Genomic DNA, 21,316 nt, shown 5'->3' with positions numbered 1-21,316 from the left:
TCAGTTAGATTTATAACCACTCTATTCTCTTCCAACGTAATCTCAGTACAGTTATAAGCATTATAAAATCAAGCTTTTGCTTTAATTTAAGAGACTGAAAATCTAGCTCACTTTTTAAAGGTGAGGTTTCTAAATCAGATTCCTAAATGAGTTTATCTGTTATTCCCCGAAATTGTAGCAGGGTTTAAAATCTGTGTTGAGGCAAGGTGCCATGGCTCACACCTGTAATCCCAGCACTTCGGGAGGACAAGGTGGGAGGGTCACTTGAGGCCAGGAATCGAGATCAGCCTGGGCAATGCAGCAAGGCCTGGTTGCTACAAAAAATAAAATTAGCCAAGCATGATGGCGTGCGCCTATAGTCCCAGCTACTCAGGAGGCTGAGCCGGGAGGATTGCTCAGGCCCGGGAGTTTGAGGCTGCAGTGAGTTATGATTACACCACTGTACTCCAGCCTAGGCAACAGAGTGAGACCCTGTCTCTTAAAAAAAATCTGTGTTGAGATTGGTTTGAATCAATCCAAGCATTCAATATGTGCTCTTGCCATAAAGCAGTAGGCAAACATCTGGAGTATAGACAACCTTTCAGTCTCTCTGGTATTTCATATATTTCACCTTAATAAAATTTCAAGGACTCCTATTACACTATAATTAGCTTCTTTCAGCTAAGAATCATTAAGCTTGCAACAGGAACATAGTTGTGCGGTATGTGCTGTGTCAGGAAATGAATACATGATGGACCAGAAGCTAGAACAGAATAATCTTAAACCTAATGGAATTGAGTGCTCTCCACCCTGTATTTGGTGTATTTGGGAAACTCTTTTTCCATTAAAGTTTTTCCAGAATATCTTGCATCCTCAGAGCTCATGTATCTATGAATAAAATACTTGCCTAGTGTCCTCCATAACTTTTCCATACTTTTTTCCTGCTGAAATTGACAGATTGGTTATTTTGGTTTTTTAAATCTTTTTTTATTTAAAAAATTATTTTTTTTAGGGATGGAGTCTCACTCTATCGCCCAGGCTGGAGTGCAGTGGTGCAATCATAGCTCACTGCAGCCTTGAACTCCTGGGCCAGGCAATCTTCTGCCTCAGCCTCCAGAGTCGCTGGGACTATAGGTGTATAGTCCCACCACACCTGCCTAATTTTCTTATTTTTATTTTTTGTAGAGACAGGGTCTTGCTATATTGCCCAGGCTGGTCTCAAACTGCTGGCCTCAAGCAATTCCCCCACCTTGGTTCCTAAAGTGCTGGGATTATAGGCCTGAGCTACCACACCCAGTCTGTTTTTGTTTTTATTTTTTTTTTAACCCAGAGATAACAAGGGTCCTAACCAATATTTTTTTCTTTTTTTTTTGAGACAGAGTCTCACTTTGTTGCTCTGGCTAGAGTGAGTGCCATGGCGTCAGCCTAGCTCACAGCAACCTCAACTCCTGGGCTCAAGCAATCCTACTGCCTCAGGTTCCGAGTAGCTGGGACTACAGGCATGCGCCACCATGCCCGGCTAATTTTTTTCTATATATTTTTAGCTGTCCAATTAATTTCTTTCTATTTTTGGTAGAGACGGGGTCTCGCTCTTGCTCAGGCTGGTTTCGAACTCCTGAGCTCAAACAATCCGCCTGCCTTGGCCTCCCAGAGTGCTAAGATTACAGGCATGAGCCACCGCGCCCGGCTCCAATCTTGATGATAGAAAATGTTTACTACTGTCTGTGATAGACCAACACTCAGTGTCAGTATTTAGAAACAAAGATTTTTGAGGACTATAAAGCCCCTGGGCCTGTGCAGGTGTCTGCACACACATTTACAGGAATTGGTTGGTCTCATGATTCTCCCAGCCAGTCAAGCTCATTGCCAGGCTGACTTGGGCTCAGGCACCCTCTCCTCTTAGTCTCGCCAACACTTGACAGGGTCTGGCTTATCACAGGTCTGTTGGATGGAGAGGAGATGGCTCCCAAAGAGCCCTGACCAGAAGCACAGGCCTGTGACCAGATGTCCCGGTCTAGGACAGATGGCTTGAACTGCTTCCTACTCCCTTTTGCTTTGGCAGTCTCTGGGACTGCGGAGTGCTGAGGCCACCACAGAAATCTGGATTGGAGATTTGCAAAGACAGTTTTTCATTAAGTATCAAGGAGAGTGAAACAAACCAATGAGTCACTTTGGAATTGGCCTTTTTGCTTGCCTTAGAGGTCTGACCCCTTCTATTCCCAGGTGAGAGAAAGAAAAATATAGTCAAACTAAAACATCAGAATATTGGCAAATCACAGAGCCACAGGCTTGGAAAGGATCTCTGCAGTGAGAGCATGTGGAAAGGGAATGTGGCAAGAGTGCAGCTACCCCCAGGGGAATGTTGGCCTGCCCACTGCCAGGAAGCCTCATTACTTTGAAGAAATTCTCAAAGCTTAGTTTCGGGCCTCAGTCGCTAGGTGCTGGCATTTCCTCAGGGTTGAGTGGTTAATGGAGGCTGACATACCACATAACCCAGGTCATCAGACACCAAATACCAACAGTCTGATTTAAAATACAAACAGTTCTATGCAAGGTGACACAGGAGTCAGCCTGATGGGCATATCCACTCCCTGCAGGAAGACACACTGGAAGCCCACTCAGGCTGCAGATACCTGCACAGCTGGAGAGGACCCCTCAGGAATGTGTTGACTCGATACACCTTCTTTCAGGGCCCCCCTCTGCCACATTCTTTCTTTACATACGTTAATGCCATTTACCCAGCAGAGGCTTTACACATGCTAATAGAGGCTTCTGAGGCTATACCTTAATCTCAGGATGTGAAGAAACCTTAATCATCTGGTTACATTTTAATTTTCTGTATAACAGTAAAAGGCACAGTAACTGCAGGACAGTCCTTTCCTGCCTTTTAGGGTAATTAACCCTCAAAAAATCTCTTGTGGGCTGGGCAGGGTAGCTCACGCTTGTAATCCTAGCCCTCTGAGAGGCTGAAGCGGGAGGATCACTTGAGCTCAGGAGACCAGCCTGAGCAAGAGTGAGACCCCATCTCTAGACCCTGTCTCTACTAAAAATAGAAAAATGAGTCAGGCGTCATGGCTCGCACCTGTAGTCCCAGCTACTTGGGAAGCTGAGGCAGGAGGATCACTTGAGCCCACGAGTTTGAGGTTGCTGTGAGCTATGATGATGCCACTGCACTCTGTCCAGGTGACAAAGTGAGACTCTGTCCCGTCCCCCAAAAAAGGGAAAAAAAATCTGTTGTGGGGCCAATTCAAGTAGAATATGTAATCGCTATTAATTTCAATGGGAGAACATTTTATATGTTGACTGAGTCCCAAATTTCACACGCACTTATTCTAAAACACCAAATCTTATTAAGACAGACAAAATTACACCAACAATTAACGTTGACTGTCATAAACACAAACTAAAGGCATTTTCGCTTTATTAGTTATGAGTAATTACATTATTATTCTATAATAATGGCCATTTATCTGTTGTTTCTCTCTTTTTTATTTTGTTTTTTTTCTTTCTTTTTCTGTACCTGCAGGAGTATATCTGTTGTTTCTTAGCTTTTATGCACTGTATGTTTAAGACTAACTTTATAACAAAACATACACAAAATACCCAATGTTTATACAACTCAACCTTTATTTAAAAAAAGAGTAATAAAATCAATGAAAACCATGTAAATGATACTACCTTCACTGAACAATCTGAAATAACAAAAGACATGATGTATAATATTACCCCTTACACATTTTTGCTGTAAATAAGCAAAGCTATGAGAAATCTGATGAGAGAACTTTAAGCAACTTAAGGTAACGTACGTCAATGATGTGAAGATGACAGATGGTGGCTCTCTCCTTCAGGCGCTCAGCAGCTCCAGGGAGTACACCAGACAAATCCATCCTGACACACATAAAGAAATGCCTTGTGTATGCGCTATCTTTTATTGCAAAACAAACCACCTCAAAAGTAGCTAGGCCTGGATGGTCTAGAATGCCCTGGCAAACATGTCTGGTGATCGGTAGGATAGTTTAAGGGGCCACACTCATAATCAGGTTCCTTCCCTCCTTTCTACCTTCCTTCACTTCTTCCTTGAGACACAGTCTCGCTATTTTGCCCAGGCTCGTCTCAAACTCCTGGCCTCAAGTGATCCTCCCCTCCCCTCAGCTTCCCAAATTGCTGGGATTACAGGTATGAACCACCACACCTAGCCACACTTCACCTCTTGATGGGAGAAGCTAAAAAACACTGTGGCTATTCTGTTTAATCTACCACACGGTGGAAGCCAAAGTAGAGATTAAATGATATTCCCTGCCACACAAATGGGTGTATATCAGGGTTTAACCATCTAGATTTCAGGGCATTCTACACTTTCTGTTACCTGTATTTTTGTGATGGGGGATGTTCTTCTGTTTCAGCTACTGAGGTCATCTACTAGGGCCACTTTCCTGGGCCCTCTTCTATACATTGGGACAAAGAAATAAAACCAAAGAGGTGGGCAAGAGGCTAAATTTTCCTAGAGCCCTGTAGGCCACACGAAGGAATTTAGATCTTGGTACCAAGAGCAATGAGAGGCCATAGAGCATTTTAAGAAGAAAGATCAGATCATTTGGACTGCAATGAGGACAGCAACTCTAGAAGGTTTGCCAGGAAGGGGCATAGTGAGATAAGGCTTTCTTTAGTCATAGAACATGGGATCAAGGGAAAGGTTTTTTTTTTTTTAAGCAAAAGATGGGTGAAACTAGAGTTTGCCTGAATAGTGATGGAAGGATCCAACACTGCAAGAAGTTAAAGGGAGATCCCTGAGAATTGGGAACGGAAACTTGATCATGTATGGAAAGTTTGGCTTTTAAGAAAAAAATTTCATATGATAAAATTGACTTTATTTTTGTTATATACAGTTCTATGGATTTTAGCACATGTATGGATTTAGGTAACTACCATCGTAATTAGGATTCAGAAGAGCTCCATTACCCCAAAACCCTCCTTTTTGCTATCCCTTTATAGTTATCCCTCTACCGTCTCCTAGCTCCTGGCAATCACTGACTTATTCTCCATTACTATAATTTTAATATTTACATGAGTGTCATTTTGAGGCTGATTTGTTTCACTTGGCATAGTGCCTTTATTATTATGTTGTTATGCATATCAATACTTCATTCCTTTCTGTTGTTGAGTAATATTTCATTTGTGTTGGCTTCTGATGGTATCCCCCAGGCCAGCAAATGATATCACTATTCTAAAAGTTACTAGGGCCAAAAACCTTGGCATCATCCTTGACTCTCTTCTCTAACCTATACAACCAGTATATCAACAAATCGTGGTGTCTCCACTTTCAAAATACACTGGTATCTGACCACTTACCACATGGCTCCACTGCTGTTATCTAGCTCAGGCCACTCCATCTTCTGCCAGGGTTAGTGTTTTTGCTTTTACCCCTTTACCCTCACAGTCTATTCTCCACACAGCATTCAATCCCTTTATGGAGTTTAATCTCATCAAGTCACTCTTCTGCTCAGAAGTCTCCAGTGGTTTCAGTGGTAACTGGCAAAGTTGTTACCATGATCTATAAGGCCCTGAGTGATTTGGCCCCTGGCTACCTCTCTGATCTCATCTCCTACCACTCTCCCCCTCACTCACTCTGCATCAGTCACAGTGGTCTTCTTACTATTCTTATAGCACCTCAAACATGTTCCTGCCTCAGAGCATTTGCATTTGCTGTCTCCTCTGCCTAGAAGACTCTTCCCCTAGATATCCACATGGCTCATGTTCATCAACTCCAGTTTCTGCTTATGTGCTCCTTATCAAGAAGTTCTTCTCTGACTAACATCTAAAATAACAGCTTCCTGATACTACTGTCTAATCCTTACACTGCTTTGTTCTTCTTTGTAGCACATATACCTGACACTATATATTTGTTTTTCTGTCTCCACGAACTAGTAATGATCCTTGAAGGCGGGGAATTTGTTTTGTCCACTCCTCACTAAGCACCTAGATGAGTGCCTGGCCTGGCATATAGTGGGAGTTCAATGAATATTTTGGATTAAACAAATTATAGGTGGGAACAACAGGATGGGAATACACTTAAGCAGATTTCTAGATTTCAGAACATTCTACCTTTTCTGTTACTTTTTACAATGAGGAAATCAGGGGCAGTGATATGGAGAGTAGTGGGTTAGAGATTTGCAAAGATAGTAGACAGACAACAAGTTGACTAGAAAAATACAATGAAATTTCTAGTCACAGTTTAGAGTCCATCTAAGGTTGAAAAGTACTAATTTGGTGATGCCAATCTGTTCAGCAGGACAATTTTCTATGAAAAGGTACAAGCATGGAGAAACATGTAGGTCCATCCAGGGTGGGGGACTTTGTTGATGAAAAGGGAGTGTCGTTGGAGATATTAAATAGAAGTGGGATTGTAATGATATATCATTGAAACTAAAATGGATAAGGAGGGAAGTGAAGAGTGGAGTCAGTTAATGGATAAAAGTAAAGGCTTTCAACAGAGTAGAGGTGAAAAAGTGATAAAGTGAAAAAGTGATAAAGTGATAAAGTGAGAGTACAGTTATGCTGTAACTCCCGAGTAGTCAACCAGAGGGGAGAGCAGGCTGTGGTTGGACACAGGGATGTTCGAATTACGACAGCGTTTCTGATGACAAGGTCCAGGTTTGACTGGGACTGGGAGGCTGATAATAAGGGTCGCTAGAGATGTGGCTCAACCTTAGGTGTGTTGCCCACACAGGCGCTGAAACTATCAAGAAAGATCATCAGAGGGGAGAAAGTAAGACAAGGAGCTGAATACACAGCTCGACGCATTATCTCTATGGGGTGGTTCAATGGGTGGCAAAGTCTAAGAGGAAGCGCCGGAGAAGCAATTGTTTTTACAAGAGCTGGCAGTACTCGGCACATAGCCCCCACTTGTGGAAACCGGGAAGTGAGAACTAATTCATGTAAGGGAGTTCCAGGGGATGCAGCATTCTCGGGACAGGTCTCTGTCCAGGAATGAGTGAAGTTCAGAGAAAAGCTGACTTAAAAGCGGGAATCCCTGAGGAAGACCAGTTTGAAGGCAGGAGAGCGGGGAGGGGACTGAAGCAGCGGAAAGCCCTAACACTCCTTTGCCTGTTATTTACCTTCCTATCAACCTACCGTCCAGGGAACACCAACCTCCGCAACCAGACAACACTCAGAGAACATCGCATCCAGCCCGGCTCTTTTCAACTCCCCGCTGAAGTGCTCACACCGGAACCCCTCCGTGTCCGCACGTCTCCATTGGCTGGAGCTTCCGCCCGCTTCCGCACGCTTCCGCCCACGACTAAGCCAGGCGGCGCCGTACCTAGAAATCACTTCCGCTTCGCCCCCCCGCCTCGTTCCCTTTTTAGCCGCTTCCGGCCCCAGGCCCCGCCCCATCCCCTGTGGCCCCGCCCCGGGCCGGCAGTCCAGCCCCGCGGCGCCGCTTCCGGTGCGGGCCCCGCCCCGGCTGTGGCCCCCGGCTGCGGAGGAGTCCTAGACGCAGCTGCCGCGCCGGGGCTTGAGCGGCCGCCTCCTCCACCGCCGAGGACCGGAGAGCCCTGCACAGGTAAGCCGAGCAGGTCCTGTTTGCCTCAGTCAAGGCGGGAGCAGGGGCTGTGGCAGGTGGAGGGGATGCGGGGGTAGGATTGGAGGCAGGTGTGTAGGGGGAGACTGGAAGGCGCGGGCCGCCGCAGCGCGAGGGCCGCGAGGGAAAAGTGCGATCGCTGGGAGGGGCCCCCAGGCGCCTTGTGCCCATTAGGGTGATTTGAGATAAAGAGATGGGGAGGGTAAGGGGCCCTGGAAACTGAGAGGGCGAGGATAGGTGTGGTTGGGGCGATCGGAGAAGAGCAGCGGATTGGCTGGGAAGGCTTACTAGAGGTAAAAGTGATAGGGCTGGATTGGGAGGAGTGTATAAAGAATGGGGGGTGGTGCTGGAGTAACCAGGGAGGTGGGGTATGGGGCTTCAAGGGGCACGAGGCCAGAGGAATCCGGCAGAAAAGGTGGAGGGAATGGTCACCAGGGCCGGGTTCAAAGCTGCAGGCAGTCCGTTGCGCCCAGCTTGGGGGTATGGGAACTTTTGGGAAATCGGGGAGGGGGCTGTGTGAAGGGATGAAGTAGTTTAGATTTGAGACATAAGTTCTCCAAATGTAAAGAGGTGGTATTGTTTGTATCAATGGCTGCTTAGGGATTGGGGGAAGGTGGGCTCTTTGGGGGAGGGTGTGTGTATTGAGTTGTAGAACTGAGTCATCTCAGTCTTACTAAAGAGGCTATGGGACACCTTCCCCCTCTGCTGGGGACAGCATAGAGAGAAGATGGTGCTACAGGACTAGAAGAAGCAGTTGTTCAGTGAGTGGCAGGACTTGGTTGAAAATTATCATTATAATGTATATATTATTCCAATAGTATATAGATTATTCTGAATGCGATTGATTGTAATGATTATAAGGACATTTAATGACATTAAGGTCCCTTCCCTCCTTAATGACCACCGAATTATTTGCTTTATTCCTTTATTTAATTTTCTTTGACCCAAATTGTTTTTATTTTAAATGAACACTTTTGCCAACTGGATTTAACGTGGGTGTAAATCTTTCCATGCTGTTTTACACTATAAGAAGAGCTAAAGCAGAATGAAAGTATTGCTGCAGGCATAACACACTTTCTAAAGTGCCAAGAGAGGAAGTAAAGGCAGTAAGAGGCAAATTGGAATTTGAATTTTTTCGCAGAATACAAAAGGCACAAGCAGTGCTCTAAGATAAACAGAAAAGGAGAATTTTTTAAATCTCTACTAATTTGCTTAGCTTTAAAAATTGTGCCTTTTTTTACTGCAACCTATAAAAAATTTATAAATCCAAGCAGTTTTTATTGCTAGGGATGTGATTACTTTCCCATGAATTTTTGAAGATGTTAAATACATTTAGTTTTTTTGTCTTTGGACCCAATCCTAAAACACTGGAACAGTGCAAATATCAAGTCCCAACCTGTGCAATGCAGCTTCTTCTTTCATGTGATGACAAAATTGTACACTGTGTTGCAAGTCTTGTTCACCTAAAATTTGCCCTTGCATAGTAACCCATTCTGTTATGGAGACTTGCTGAGGAAACATAACTCAGGTGAGGTTTGTTGGGGTGGGGGCCTGAAGCGGGGGGAGGGGGGTTGGAGCAGAGGGTGTGAAAGGGGTGTGTGTTTGGAGACTGATTGGTAAGAATGCAGATAAACCTGTCCCCAGAATGCTTTGGGCCTGAAAGGCTTTTCTTTTCGTATTTGTCATAGAATATCATAGAAGAAGTGAATCAGAAAGAAAGGGGATGTGAAGAGATTTACTTGGCTGTTTATAAAAAAGAAGCAGCATTAACTTGTTTAGGCAATATTGATATCTGTTTCAAATTAATTAACTTTAAAAATCTCCAGAGGAATTCCTCCGTTTGTTTTTCAGGGCCGATTGCAATTTGAGACTCTTGCCTGCTTGCATGTTTCTTTCTTTCATGTTGTTGAAATTGAATTCTTTTTGAGGCTGTAATGTCCAGTTAGGATGGCTCAGTCCACTCGACAAGCAGGCTAGCAATTTGATCTGGGAAATTTGAAAAAGTTTAAACCCAAGAGCAGTTTGCTTGGTCTTGCTTTTTCTGAGAATAGTCATTCTGTCTGCCTGATTAGCTCTGTGTCGAGCTTGGAGGTAATATCTTTCTCTGATTAGCTTGGGAACATAAGCAATATTCTTTCTTTTGGAGGCAAGCCCTTTCTCTTTATTATTGTGGTTTTCATAGTTACAATTTCGATACAGTGCAAACACAGTTGCCTTTTCAGTAATAAACAGATTAATGTTTGGTAACGTGAAGGAAGAGAGATCAGAACACAGATGTTAGCAGACTAGATATTGTCTGGATTTACTTCTTTTAAAACCCTCAGTAGTCTACCACTACTGAGATTCTTCCTCTTTTTCCCCTCTTAGATCTGTCCTTCTTCTTCACAACTTTCCTTACCCAGCCCCCAAACCCCTACACTCACTCATCTTAAAACTTAGGTTTAGGTCAGGAGCATATATTTGGTGTTCAGAACTCATGCCCTTTACTGGAGAAAAGAAAGCATTTTTATACCTGTTTTACATAGTTGTTTTTTGCCCCCTCCTTCTTTGTGGTTTCTGTTAATCACTCAAGGTTTAGACCCAGTGTGCCTGGCGGGCTGTGCCCAGGTTCAGAGCCATGCCAATCTGTGGGTGAAGCCTGAGGCAGTAATGGAGCCACTACAGCAGCAGCAGCAACAGCAGCAGCAGCAACAACAACAGAAGCAGCCGCACCTGGCTCCTCTGCAGATGGATGCCAGAGAGAAGCAGGGACAGCAGACGAGAGAAACCCCATTCTTGTATGCCCAGAAGCTGGTCACACAGCCAACTCTCCTTTCTCCTGCACCTGGGAGGCCTTCTGGCAGCCCTGCACTGGGTCCCTTAGCCAGAGTTCCATCGGCCACAGTAGTGGCCCGAGTTTTTGAACAGAGCAGTGTGAACTCAGAGCCTGAGGAAGAGGAAGGAGGTTTGGAAGATGACGATGGAGATGATGAAGTTGCAGAGGTGACTGAGAAAGAAACCCAGGCTGCTTCAAAATATTTTCATGGGCAGAAAGCAACTCGCCAAGAACCCCGAGCGGCACCCATGTCCAATCTACTGCCAGCACCAGGGCTCCCACTGCATGGACAACAAGCTAAAGAAGACCATACCAAAGATGCCTCCAAGGCCCCGCCTTCCGTCCCCACAGCAGGGCAGCCGGGCTGGAATCTGGATGAGCAGCTCAAGCAGGTCAGTCTTACTGGTACGGGAGGTCATTTGTTTTTCCTAAAGGCCAGCTAGAGAGGGGTACGAGGCAGGCAGGGGCTGTGCCAGTCTGTGCCTTCTCACCCACTTCGGTGACCATCGGCATACACATGAATAGACTTGGAATTATTTTCTCACCATTTGTTTTCTTGATTAAAGCAATGAAATGCACAAGTTACTCTTAATATAAATTGTTCTAAGTTTGATGTGAAAGAATGTCAGTATAATCTCTTTTTTTTAAAGGAAGGATGAGGTTGCAACAGTGTTATGAGGAATATCTAATGACGAGACATGTGACTAATTACTGTTTTTCTCACAGTGATGTAAAAGAACAGTCTTGCCTAAGACAGTTTCTTAGCTCCAGGCTAACCCTGGATCATGCTCTTTAAGGACAGTTTGTTATTTTGCAGCTAAACGTAAATGACAAGAAGTGCTTGCATTGTGTATATTTTCTAACAGAGAGCCTTGTAGACATGATTTCATTTCACCCTTACCTCATCCCCTTTGAAACAAGGAAGAGTAGGCTTGAAAATTCCCTTTTTAGCCAAGGGAAGCTGAAGTGACTTGCAAACTTGGCTGAGCATCTGAGTCAGCGAGGGAGCTTCAAAAAAAAAAATACAGATTGCAGAATCTTAATGAATTATCTCAGAGGGTAGAGCCTAGGGAATCTGGGTTCTCAGCCAATCCTTTGACTTCTAATTCCTGTTTATGATCTATGAGCAGTTTTTCTTTACCCAAAAAGTGGGAGTAATGAGAAGTTGTTCCAGGTTAAGTGACTTGTTGGTGCTTAGACAGGGAGTTCACCACCCAGGTGGTGCCTGGGTACTGAGTGTCAGCACACGCTCTTCACGTGGTCAGTGTGCAAGTTAAAAATCATTTTCGAAGAGCTGTGGGTTTTCACAGGGCAACTGAGAAGTCATATACGAAAAGTCTTTTGGAACCTGAAAAATCAAACATCTTGGATCAAGGAGCCCTGTGTAGCAGATCTGAGTTTTACAACAGCAGTGTTTGCAGTAGACTCTAGAGTGAGAAGTGAGGGTCAAATCCCATCTCTTCCACGTATTGCCTTTGTGATCTTTTGGTAGAATTCCTGTGCCTGTGTCTTCTCATCTGTGAAATAAAAAGAAGGAAGGTGCCTCCCAAGAATGTCGTGAGGATTAACTGAGCTAGCATACGTGAAAGGCTGTTCAGTGCCAAGCACATGGTAGGTAGTAGTGCCCCAGGAGCTCTTTTATGCAAACAGTGCCGTCCTCTCCTGCACCACACAGACGTACCTCTGAAGCAGGAGAGATACTGAGATGCACAGAGGTTTTCCCTGACATCACCCAGGGAGATGGTGGCAGAGCTAGAACTAGAATCAGAGAATCCCAACTTCCACGACAGCAGCACCCTGGCCGCCAGCCCAGACCCGCCTCCCACTGATTGCTTTGGTTTAGCAAAACATCTGTGAGTTGCTGTCAGCCCCCGCACTGCTGTGTGGTTGGCAGAGTTCCATTCCGGCCGCTGAGTCAGCTCATAGCAGGATCCTGCCCTGACAGTGCTGGGAAAGTTCAGGCCCGAGGCGGCTGGGCTGCCCTCGCCTTGGCAGCTGGCCAGACTCTGCGTGTGTGCGGTCGTTCCTAGAAAGTGCAGCCGCATGCGAGGAACAAGTGGAGCTCCAGAGCCTGTCTGTCTTCAGGAAGTGTAGCAGGTGTTGAGGTCAAGCAAGCCATTACAGCTTTGAAAAAAGAGACTCTTCGGAACTGGCATGTGCATGCACACACGTGTGCACAGTGGCAGGACACCCAATGCCAGGTTTTACATGCCTGTAGCCCTATGACTACACAGCTCTGTGTTCAGAGGGCTAGCCGTTGGCATTTGAGATCCTTCGAGTTCATTTTAAGTTTCTGAGGCATACTCACTAATTATAGACCGCCTGGCGGAGCACCTGCCAAAATGTTTTTTAAATGCCAGAGTGCCTGACAACTAATCCCTCACCCTAAATTTACTTTCCCCCTGGATTTGGAGATCAAGAACTGGGTTGGGGGCATTGGGTGACAATGACTTAAAACCTTAGATGTGCACCTCCTTTTCCCCTTTTGAATTTAATTTTTTTGAAATCAATTTGGTCTGTGCTCTCTTTGTCTAAATCCTGCCTTTAAAGGAATAAAATATTAATAATATGCTTAGAGACTTAAAATTTTTTTTAGTTGTGCTTTGGAAGGAGGAATAAAAAAATAATATCATTGGGGAGCACCTATAGAAACCTAATAGAAAAGCTGAGAGACTCTCTTTTTTTATTATTCAAAGTCTTTTGTTTCTTTATGTAATTAACTTCAGGAGAGCAGAAATTGAGTACCCTTGCTCTAGCAACAATTACAAAGACCTTTTACGGTTGACACAGATCTTATTGTTCATGTGATACAGTGTCCATCCTGTTCTTCAAACAGCAAACTTTTACAGAGACTGCTTTGTGCCAGGCCTGTGCTCCATGAAAGAAGGCATGTTTCTCCCTCAAGGAGCTCACGGTCTAGCAGTGGCAGTGTGGGAACCTTTAGGGGGATGGAACTTGGGTTGCAATAATTTGGTTCTGTCCTGAGTCTGCCTAAACTCAACCACCCAATCTGTGCTGTGGTGCAGATATTTTAAAACAGGGTTTGTTTCGAACATTCACAAATCAAAGTAAAAAAGCTAATTTTGTCTACAGCTTAGCGTAGCTTGGCAAATCAACAGGAATGCTCGAAAGTATCTTGCAAGTTTTTTGGGAGGGCAGAGGGAAGGCATCTGCCAACTGAAAAGCAAAACTGGAAAAGCTGAAGGACTCCATAGGTTATTCTTTGTTTCTGAAGTCCCTTTCTTAGAACACATAAAATCAGAATTATTTCATGGATTCTCTCTGAAGAAACTCTTAGAAAATATTTGTTTCTCAAGTCCTGGATGGTTATACAGTATTCTCTGACACCAGAGTGGTGGGAAAATGGATAACACCATTGAGCCAAGCATTCTAAAACCCATCAGATTTTGATGGGCAGAGTAAATACGTGTAAAACAAGACAACAAAGAACCACGTGTCCCTTCTCTTAAAGGAGATCACACAGCCAACTAGGAGGTGTTGCTGGCCTTTTAGGGGTGGCCTTCTGTCCTCCTGGTGAAGGGAGGCCCAGGCAGTACAAGCTTTGTCTGTTTTGAGCCCATTAGCAGAGCTAGGTTTCCAGAAGGATGGAGACCCCTTCCATAGAATAGAAAGATGAACCATGGTTTGATAGACATTTGTGGGCTACAGTGTATGTGTCTGATTTTCTGCATACTTCGGCAGTCACTTTGGTTACTGCATGTGGCTGTGATCCAAACACGGGGCTTAAGATAAGCCCCGTGTTTGGATCACAGCCAGCTCAGTGCAAAGCACTGGGAGTCATTGCTCAATAAACGTTGGTCTCCCTCCTCCTCTCCTCACCTTCTAGCATGTTTTACAAGGTTTTGTTTCAGGATTGCCTTCTAAGATAGAAGGATTTAATTTCAGAAAACTTGCAATTAAAGAATTCGTAACACTTCCTAAAGCTTACTGATCATATGTGTTAATGAGGACAGGGTATTGCCAATTCCAAACACCTCAAAGCTGCTTGGGGCACCCTCAGCTGGTGGCAGCTGTGTGAGTTCTCTCTGAATTTGCCGGAGTACCACCTCTATGGTACGGCAGCACAGGACGCTCTGTGGCAAATGTTAAGAATCGGTCATGTTAGGTGGACACTGGAAGCCAAAGGGAATGTGATTTGAGAAGAGGGAATTTTGTTTTGTTTTCTTGCGTATTCTTATAACCACATACGAAATCAATCTCATCTTACTATGAGAGATGACTTCCTGCTGGCCAAGTAGCAGACAAAGAGGCTACTGCCAATTTCTCCTAATGCTGTGACTGACTGGTCTCCAGAATCTGTCCCTCTAAGTAAAGTGTGGTCCCTTGGGCTAGGCCTCCTTTTTTGGTGTGTACTGCATGACTATGGAACGGTTGAGGCTTTTTGTAAAATTTGTGCAAAATACTGCCTGAGAAAGAAAATGCTTGTAGACTTTCCCTACTTTCTATGTAGGGCTATCTTGCATGCTTTGTTTTTTTCTTTTTTAATTTTACTTTTAATTTTTATTTTAGAGACAGTCTCTCGCTCTGTCACTTAGGCTGGAGTGCAGTGGTGCCATAACTCACTGCAGCCTCGAACTCCTGGGCTCAAGCGATTTTCCTGTCTTAGCCTCCCAAGTAGTTGGGACTTATAGGCACGTAGTACCTCACCCAGCTGTCATTTCTAATTTCAGTGTCCTTGTTGAATTCGTGTCTTTTTTTTTTTTGTAGTCATCTGGGTGAAGAGACTGTCACTTGGAACGGGATTGGGGCCTAGAACTTGAGATCTTTTGCTTGGCTCTATCAAGTGATTCTTCCAGCCCAGCACACCATGATGTGTATGGTGATTTGTGAGAGAGCTTGGTTGCCCTTCTGGACGTTAACCTCAAAAGGTTAAGGCATAAATATTTGGCAAACTCGTTACTTAGTAACAGATTTAAATAGTAAATCAGCTTTCATTTTGGCGCCAGAAGATACAGTTTTAGATCCTAGCTCCACCACTTGCTTGCTGTAGTACTTTGGACAAGTGTCCTAACCTGCCTCTCTGAACCCATGCATCCATCTATTCCAGAGGGTGATAATCCTCTCCCATCATCCTCAGGAAGCTATTTTAAAGATATTACAAAGATGAAAAATGTGAGTTTGAAAGATCTTTGTAAAATGTTTACCAGGCAGTGGCTCACGCCTGTAATCCCAGCACTTTGGGAGGCTGAGACTATATAATTTTTCAGTCTTTATGACTTTTATAGGTATGAGCTCCACAAATCCTAGACACTACACTGAAACAATTCCTTTTCAAGTTTTCTAAGCTGTGACCAAATCTAGTGTTCTGAAGTTCTCTGAAACCTTTCAGGATTATCTGAGTTTAAACCATGGCACTTTTGAAGCTGCTTCTTTCCGTATTAACGTAGGGATATGTACATATTTTTTCTTTAGGTAGAAGTGATCTTTATTGATATTAAGACCTTATAAATACATGATCACTGAATTAACTTGGGTCTTTATCCTTTTTCCAAACACTAATCCCTCCACATGTGTCCCAAATCCCATGCCCTCCTAGATTTGTAGGGACTTGTTCCATCAGTGAACTCCTCCATTTTCTGACTTTTGGACTCATTCTCTTCTCAAGCCTTCTCCACATTCACACATCTTCTATCTCTCAACCTTAAGGAAAAAAACCCAAAACATTTTTTAATCCTAAAATCTGTCTCATTCACTTATTAACAAGGAAATGAGAGATCACTTTAAAAATTTTTCTTGACTACACATTATTGCCAGCTTTTCTCTATTCCTGTCTCCCCTCTCCCTGCAACAAAGCTTCTTCAAGGAGTTGTTTGTACTCCTTACCTCCACTTTGCCACCTCCTACGCACTCCTCAACATACGCCAGTCTGATCTCTGTCCCTTGCATGTCCCTGAAGTTCCTCTTGCTGAGATTTCCAATCACCACCCTGTTGCTAAGCCCAACCTGCCTGACCTTATTTGTTTTCTCAGCATTATTGAATACGGTGGACCACTCCCTCCTTGAAACATGCTCCTCTTTTGCTTTCCAACTCCTCATTCTGCTGATTTCCCTGTAACTCTTTCTCATCTGTCTGGCCTCTAGAACGCCAAGTTCCCCAGGGCCCACTCCTAGGCAGTCTTCTCTGCATGCTCTCCCTGGTCAGTTTCTTTCATTCTTATGGCCTTAATTGCTATGTACAAGCCAGTGACTCCAATATATATTGTGTGAGCCCACATTTCTTTTTTCTTTTTTTATTTTTTTCCATCCCTTCACCCCAGCCCCTCACCTCGTACCATCCTTATCCCCTACCAGGCCCCCTCACCTCCCAGCCCACTCAGACCCCCACTGACCCCACATTTCTATCTGAATTCAATGCATGTATCCCCAGCTACGTGCTTGGCATTTCCATTTAGATGTGTTACTGGCCTCTCAAGTTTAATACATACAAAACTGAACTCTCGATTTCCAACCCACTCCCCCACAGTTATTTCCTCCTTTACTTTCCTTCTCAGTAAATGGCGTTTCTACCACCGACACATTCATGTCAGAACCCTTGGAGTTGACTGTCTTTCTCAGACCTCCTGCTCTGTCACTCCTCATGTCCAGTGCATCACCAAGTCTTAGCAGTTCTCCCATCTAAAATACCTAGAGCCCTTCCACTCCCCTTTCCCCACCATCACCTGCTGGTCCAAGCTACCTACCTACTGCTGTAGCTCTCAACAGGTTTTTGTGCCACCTCCCCCCACCCATTCTAATCCATGCTCTACACAGCTGCTACAGTGAGATCTTCTAAAAAACGCATCAGATTATGTCACTCCTTTAATGCCCGCTGAGTATAATGTCGGTTTCGGTAATTATTCAAAATCTACATGATCGGACCCCTGTCCACTTCTTCAGCCTTATCTTTGACAGTCTCCTCACCTATCACTGTGCTCCAAGCACCCTAGCCTTTACATATGCTCGTTTTCTGCCTAGAACATTCTTGTCCATACTAACTCTGACCAGCCTTTAGTTCTCACCTTTCTTCACCATCACTTTCTCAGAGGCACTGTTTTCACTCTAAGTGTAGATCAGGTTCTCCTGTTACATGCTGTGTTGACCATTATGCTTTTGTATTTGTGTGGGTGGTGGTTTTATATCTGATTTCTATACTAGATGGGAAGCTCTCAGAGGACAGGAACCATGTCTGTTTTGGTTATCACTGTACCCCAGCACCCGACACAGCAATGACACATAGTGGGCACTCAATAAATATTTGCTTCGTCTACTTTCTTTTGATTTACTCTGTTCCTTTTTTTATGTGAATAAAAACAGACTTTAAATATAGACTTTATTTTTTTAAACCAGTTTTAGGTTCACAGCAAAATTGAGCAAAAGATATGGAGATTTCTCATATGCCTTCTCCCTCCTCCCATGCACAGCCTCCCCTGTTAACACAATCCTGCACCAGGGTGGTACCTTTGTTAGAGTCCATAAACCTACATTGGCATATCACTGTTACGCAAAGTCCACAGTTTATTTTCAGGTTCATTCTTGGTATTGTATACTCTATGGATTTTGACAAATGTATTATGACACATACTCACCATTACAGTATCATACAAAGCAGTTTCACTGCCCTGAAAATCATCTGTGTTTCCCCTCTTCATCCTTCTGCTCCCCACTAACCCCTGGCAGCCACTGATCCTTTTACTGTCTTCATGGTTTTGCCTTTTCCAGAATCATTCAGTATGTAGCCTTTTCAGATTGGCTTCTTTCACTCAGTAATATGCATTTAACTTTCCTCTGGGTCTTTCCATGGTTTGATGGCTCATTTCTTTCTAGTGTTCAATAATATGCCATTGTCTGGATGTACCACAGTTTATTTATCCATTCACCTACTGAAGGACATCTCAGCTGCTTCCAAGTTTAGGCAATTATGAATAAAGCTGCTGTATACATCCATATGCAGGTTTTTGTGCAGACATAAGTTTCAGTTCATTTGGGTAAATACCAAGTAGTTGAGATTGCTGGATTCTGTGGTAAGGGTATTTTCAGATTTGTAAGAAACTGCCAAACTGTCTTTCAAAGCGGCTATACCCATCAGCAGTGAATGAGAGTTGCCGTTGCTTCACATCCTCACTAGCATTTGGTATTGTTAATGTTTTGGCTTTTGGGCCATGTTTTTTGTTGTTGTTGTCATTGTTGTTGTTTTGTTTTTGTGAGATAGGATCTCACTCTGTTGCCCAGGCTGGAGTACCCTGTGACACAGTCATAGCTCACTACAGCCTCCAACTCCTGGGCTCAAGCAAGTCTCCTGGCTCAGCCTCCTGAGTGGCTACAATTACTAGAACTACAAGTGCTCACCACCACACCCAGCTAATTTTTTTTTTTGAGAGATAGGGTCTCCTTATGTTGCCCATTCTGATCTTGAACTCCTGGCCTCAAGTGATCCTCCCACCTCAGCCTCCTAAGTAGCTGGGACTATAGGCACATGCCACCATGGCTGGCTAAGTTTTTTAATTTTTGTGGAGATGAGTCTCACTATGTTTCCCAGGCTGGTCTTGAACTCCTGGCCTTAAGTAACCTTCCTGTCTCGGCCTCCCAAAGTGCTGCGATTACAGGTGTGAGCCACTGTGCCTGGCTGTTGGTTACTTCTAGATTATAATTTGTATTTTTTGTTTTTTATACTATAGGCATATCCCAGTGATAATGCAGATTTGCTTCCAGACCACAGTAATAAAGAAAACATTGCAATAAAGCGAGTCACATGAATTTTTTGGTTTCCCAGTATATAAAAAAGTTATATTTACCCTATACTGTAGCCTGTTAAGTGTGTAATAGGATTATGTCTAATAAAATAATGTACATACCTTAATTGAAAATTACTTTATTGCTAAACAATGTTAACAGTCATCTGAGTCTGAGTCATAATCTTTTTGCTGGTGGAGGGTCTTGCCTCGATGTTGATGGCTGCTGACTGCTCAGCGTAATGGTTGCTGAAGCTTGGGGTGACTGTGGCAATTTCTTAAAATAAGACAACAGTGAAGTTTGTTGCATTGATTGATTTTTCCTTTCATGAAAGATTTCTCTGTAGCATGCGATGCTGTTTGACAGCATTTTACCTACAGAAGAACTTTAAAAATTGTAGTCAGTCTTCTCAAACCCTGCTGCTACTTTATCCACTAAGTTTATGTCATGTTCTAAATCCTTTGTGTTCATTTCAACAATGTTCACAGCATCTTCACCAATGGAGTCCATCTCAAGAAACCACTTTCTTTGCTCATTTGTAAGAAACAACTCTTGATCCATTCAAGTCTTATCATGAGATTGCAGCAGGTCAGTCAAATCTTCAGGCTCCACTTCTAATTCTGGTTCTCTTGCTACTTTCACCAAATCCGCAGTTACTTCCTCCGTTGAAGTCTTGAACCCCTCAAGGTCATCCATGAGGGTTAAAATCAATTTATTTCAAATGCTGATATTTTGACCTCCTCCCATGAATCATGAAATGTTCTTAATGGCATCTATAATGGTGAATTCTTTCCAGAAGATTTTTAATTTACTTTGCCCAGATTCATCAGAGGAATCTGTATGTATGGCAGCTATAGCCTTTTGAAATGTATTTCTTAAATAATAAACCTTGAAAGTTGAAATTACTCCTTGATCCGTGGGCTGCAGAAGGGATGTTGTATTAGTAAGGATGAAATAACACTAATCTCCTTGTACATCTCCATCAGAGCTTTTGGGTGACCAGGTGCATCATCAATGAATAGTAATATTTTGAAAAGGATCTTTTTGTCTAAGCAGGTCTCAACAGTGGATTTAAAATATTTGGTAAGCCACGCTGTCATCCAGGCTTTGTTGTTCCATTTGTAGAGCACAGGCAGAGTAGATGTAGCATAATTCTTAAAGGCCCAAGGATTTTCAGAATAGTGAATGAGCATTGGCTTCTACTTGAAGTCACTAGATGGAATAGCCTCTAAAAAGAGAATCAGCCTGTCCTTTGAAGTTTTGAAGCTAAGCATTTATTTCTCTCTAGCTATGAAAGTCCTAGATGTCATCTTCCGATAGAAGGATGTTTCGTTTACGTTGAAAATCTGTTATGTAGTGTAGTCACCTTCATCAGTGATCTCGGCTAGATCTTCTGGATAAGTTGCTGCAGCTTCTACATCAGCACTTGCACTTTTATGTTATGGAGATGAGTTTTTTTCTTAAATCTCATGAACCAACCTCTGCTAGCTTCTGACTTTTCTTCTGCAGTTTCCTCACCTCTTAGCTTTCATAGAACTGAAGAGAGTTAGGGCTTCGCTCTAGATTAGGTTTGGCTTAAGGGAATGTTATGGCTGATTTGAGCTTCTATTCAGACCACTAAAACTTTCTTCATAACAGCAATAAGGCTGTTTCGCTTTCTTACCATTCGTGTGTTCGCTGGAGTAGCACTTTTTTTTCTCCCTGCCCCATACCTTAAGGACAATATGGAGTAGCACTTAATTTCCTTTAATAACTTTTCCTTTGCATTGACAATTTGGCTAACTGGAGCAAGAGGCCTAGGTTTCAGCCTGTCTCAGCTTTCAACATACCTTCCTCACTAAACTTAATCATTTCTAGCTTTTGATTTAAAGTGAAAGGAGTGCAACTTTTTCCTTTCACTTGAACACTTAGAGACCATTGTTAGGGTTATTAATTGTCCTAATTCAACATTGTTGTGTCTCAGGGAATAGGCCTGAGAAGAGGGAGAGAGATGGGGGAACGGCCAGTTGGTGGAGCAGTCAGAACACAACGCAACATTTATCAATTAAGTTTGCTGTCTTAATTGGACATGGTTCTTGGCTCCCCAAAACAGTTAAAGTAGTAACAGCAAAGATCACTGATCCCAGATCACCATAACAGATACAATAATAATGAAAAAGTTTGAAATATTGCAATAATTACCAAAATGTGACACAGAGACATGAAGTGAGCGC

General features: G+C 43.4%; 1 protein-coding gene across 1 annotated transcript in view; it reads left to right on the top strand.

Moving 5' to 3' along the window:
* Positions 1-7,396: 7,396 nt before the first annotated feature.
* Positions 7,397-21,316, top strand: part of ARID3B (AT rich interactive domain 3B (BRIGHT-like)) — a 49,006-nt gene continuing 35,086 nt past the window's right edge. Inside the window, exons 1-2 of the mRNA XM_012640665.1 lie at positions 7,397-7,540; positions 10,131-10,765. Of these exons, the coding sequence (XP_012496119.1) occupies positions 10,208-10,765 (558 nt within the window). The 5' untranslated portion in view covers positions 7,397-7,540; positions 10,131-10,207. The remainder of the gene's footprint in view (positions 7,541-10,130; positions 10,766-21,316) is intronic.

This window comes from Propithecus coquereli, unplaced genomic scaffold, assembly GCF_000956105.1.
Source record: "Propithecus coquereli isolate 6110/MARCELLA unplaced genomic scaffold, Pcoq_1.0 Scaffold155, whole genome shotgun sequence".
NCBI lineage: Eukaryota > Metazoa > Chordata > Mammalia > Primates > Indriidae > Propithecus > Propithecus coquereli.
Note: the sequence above shows the minus strand (reverse complement) of the source record. Positions and strands in the feature narration are given on the sequence as shown.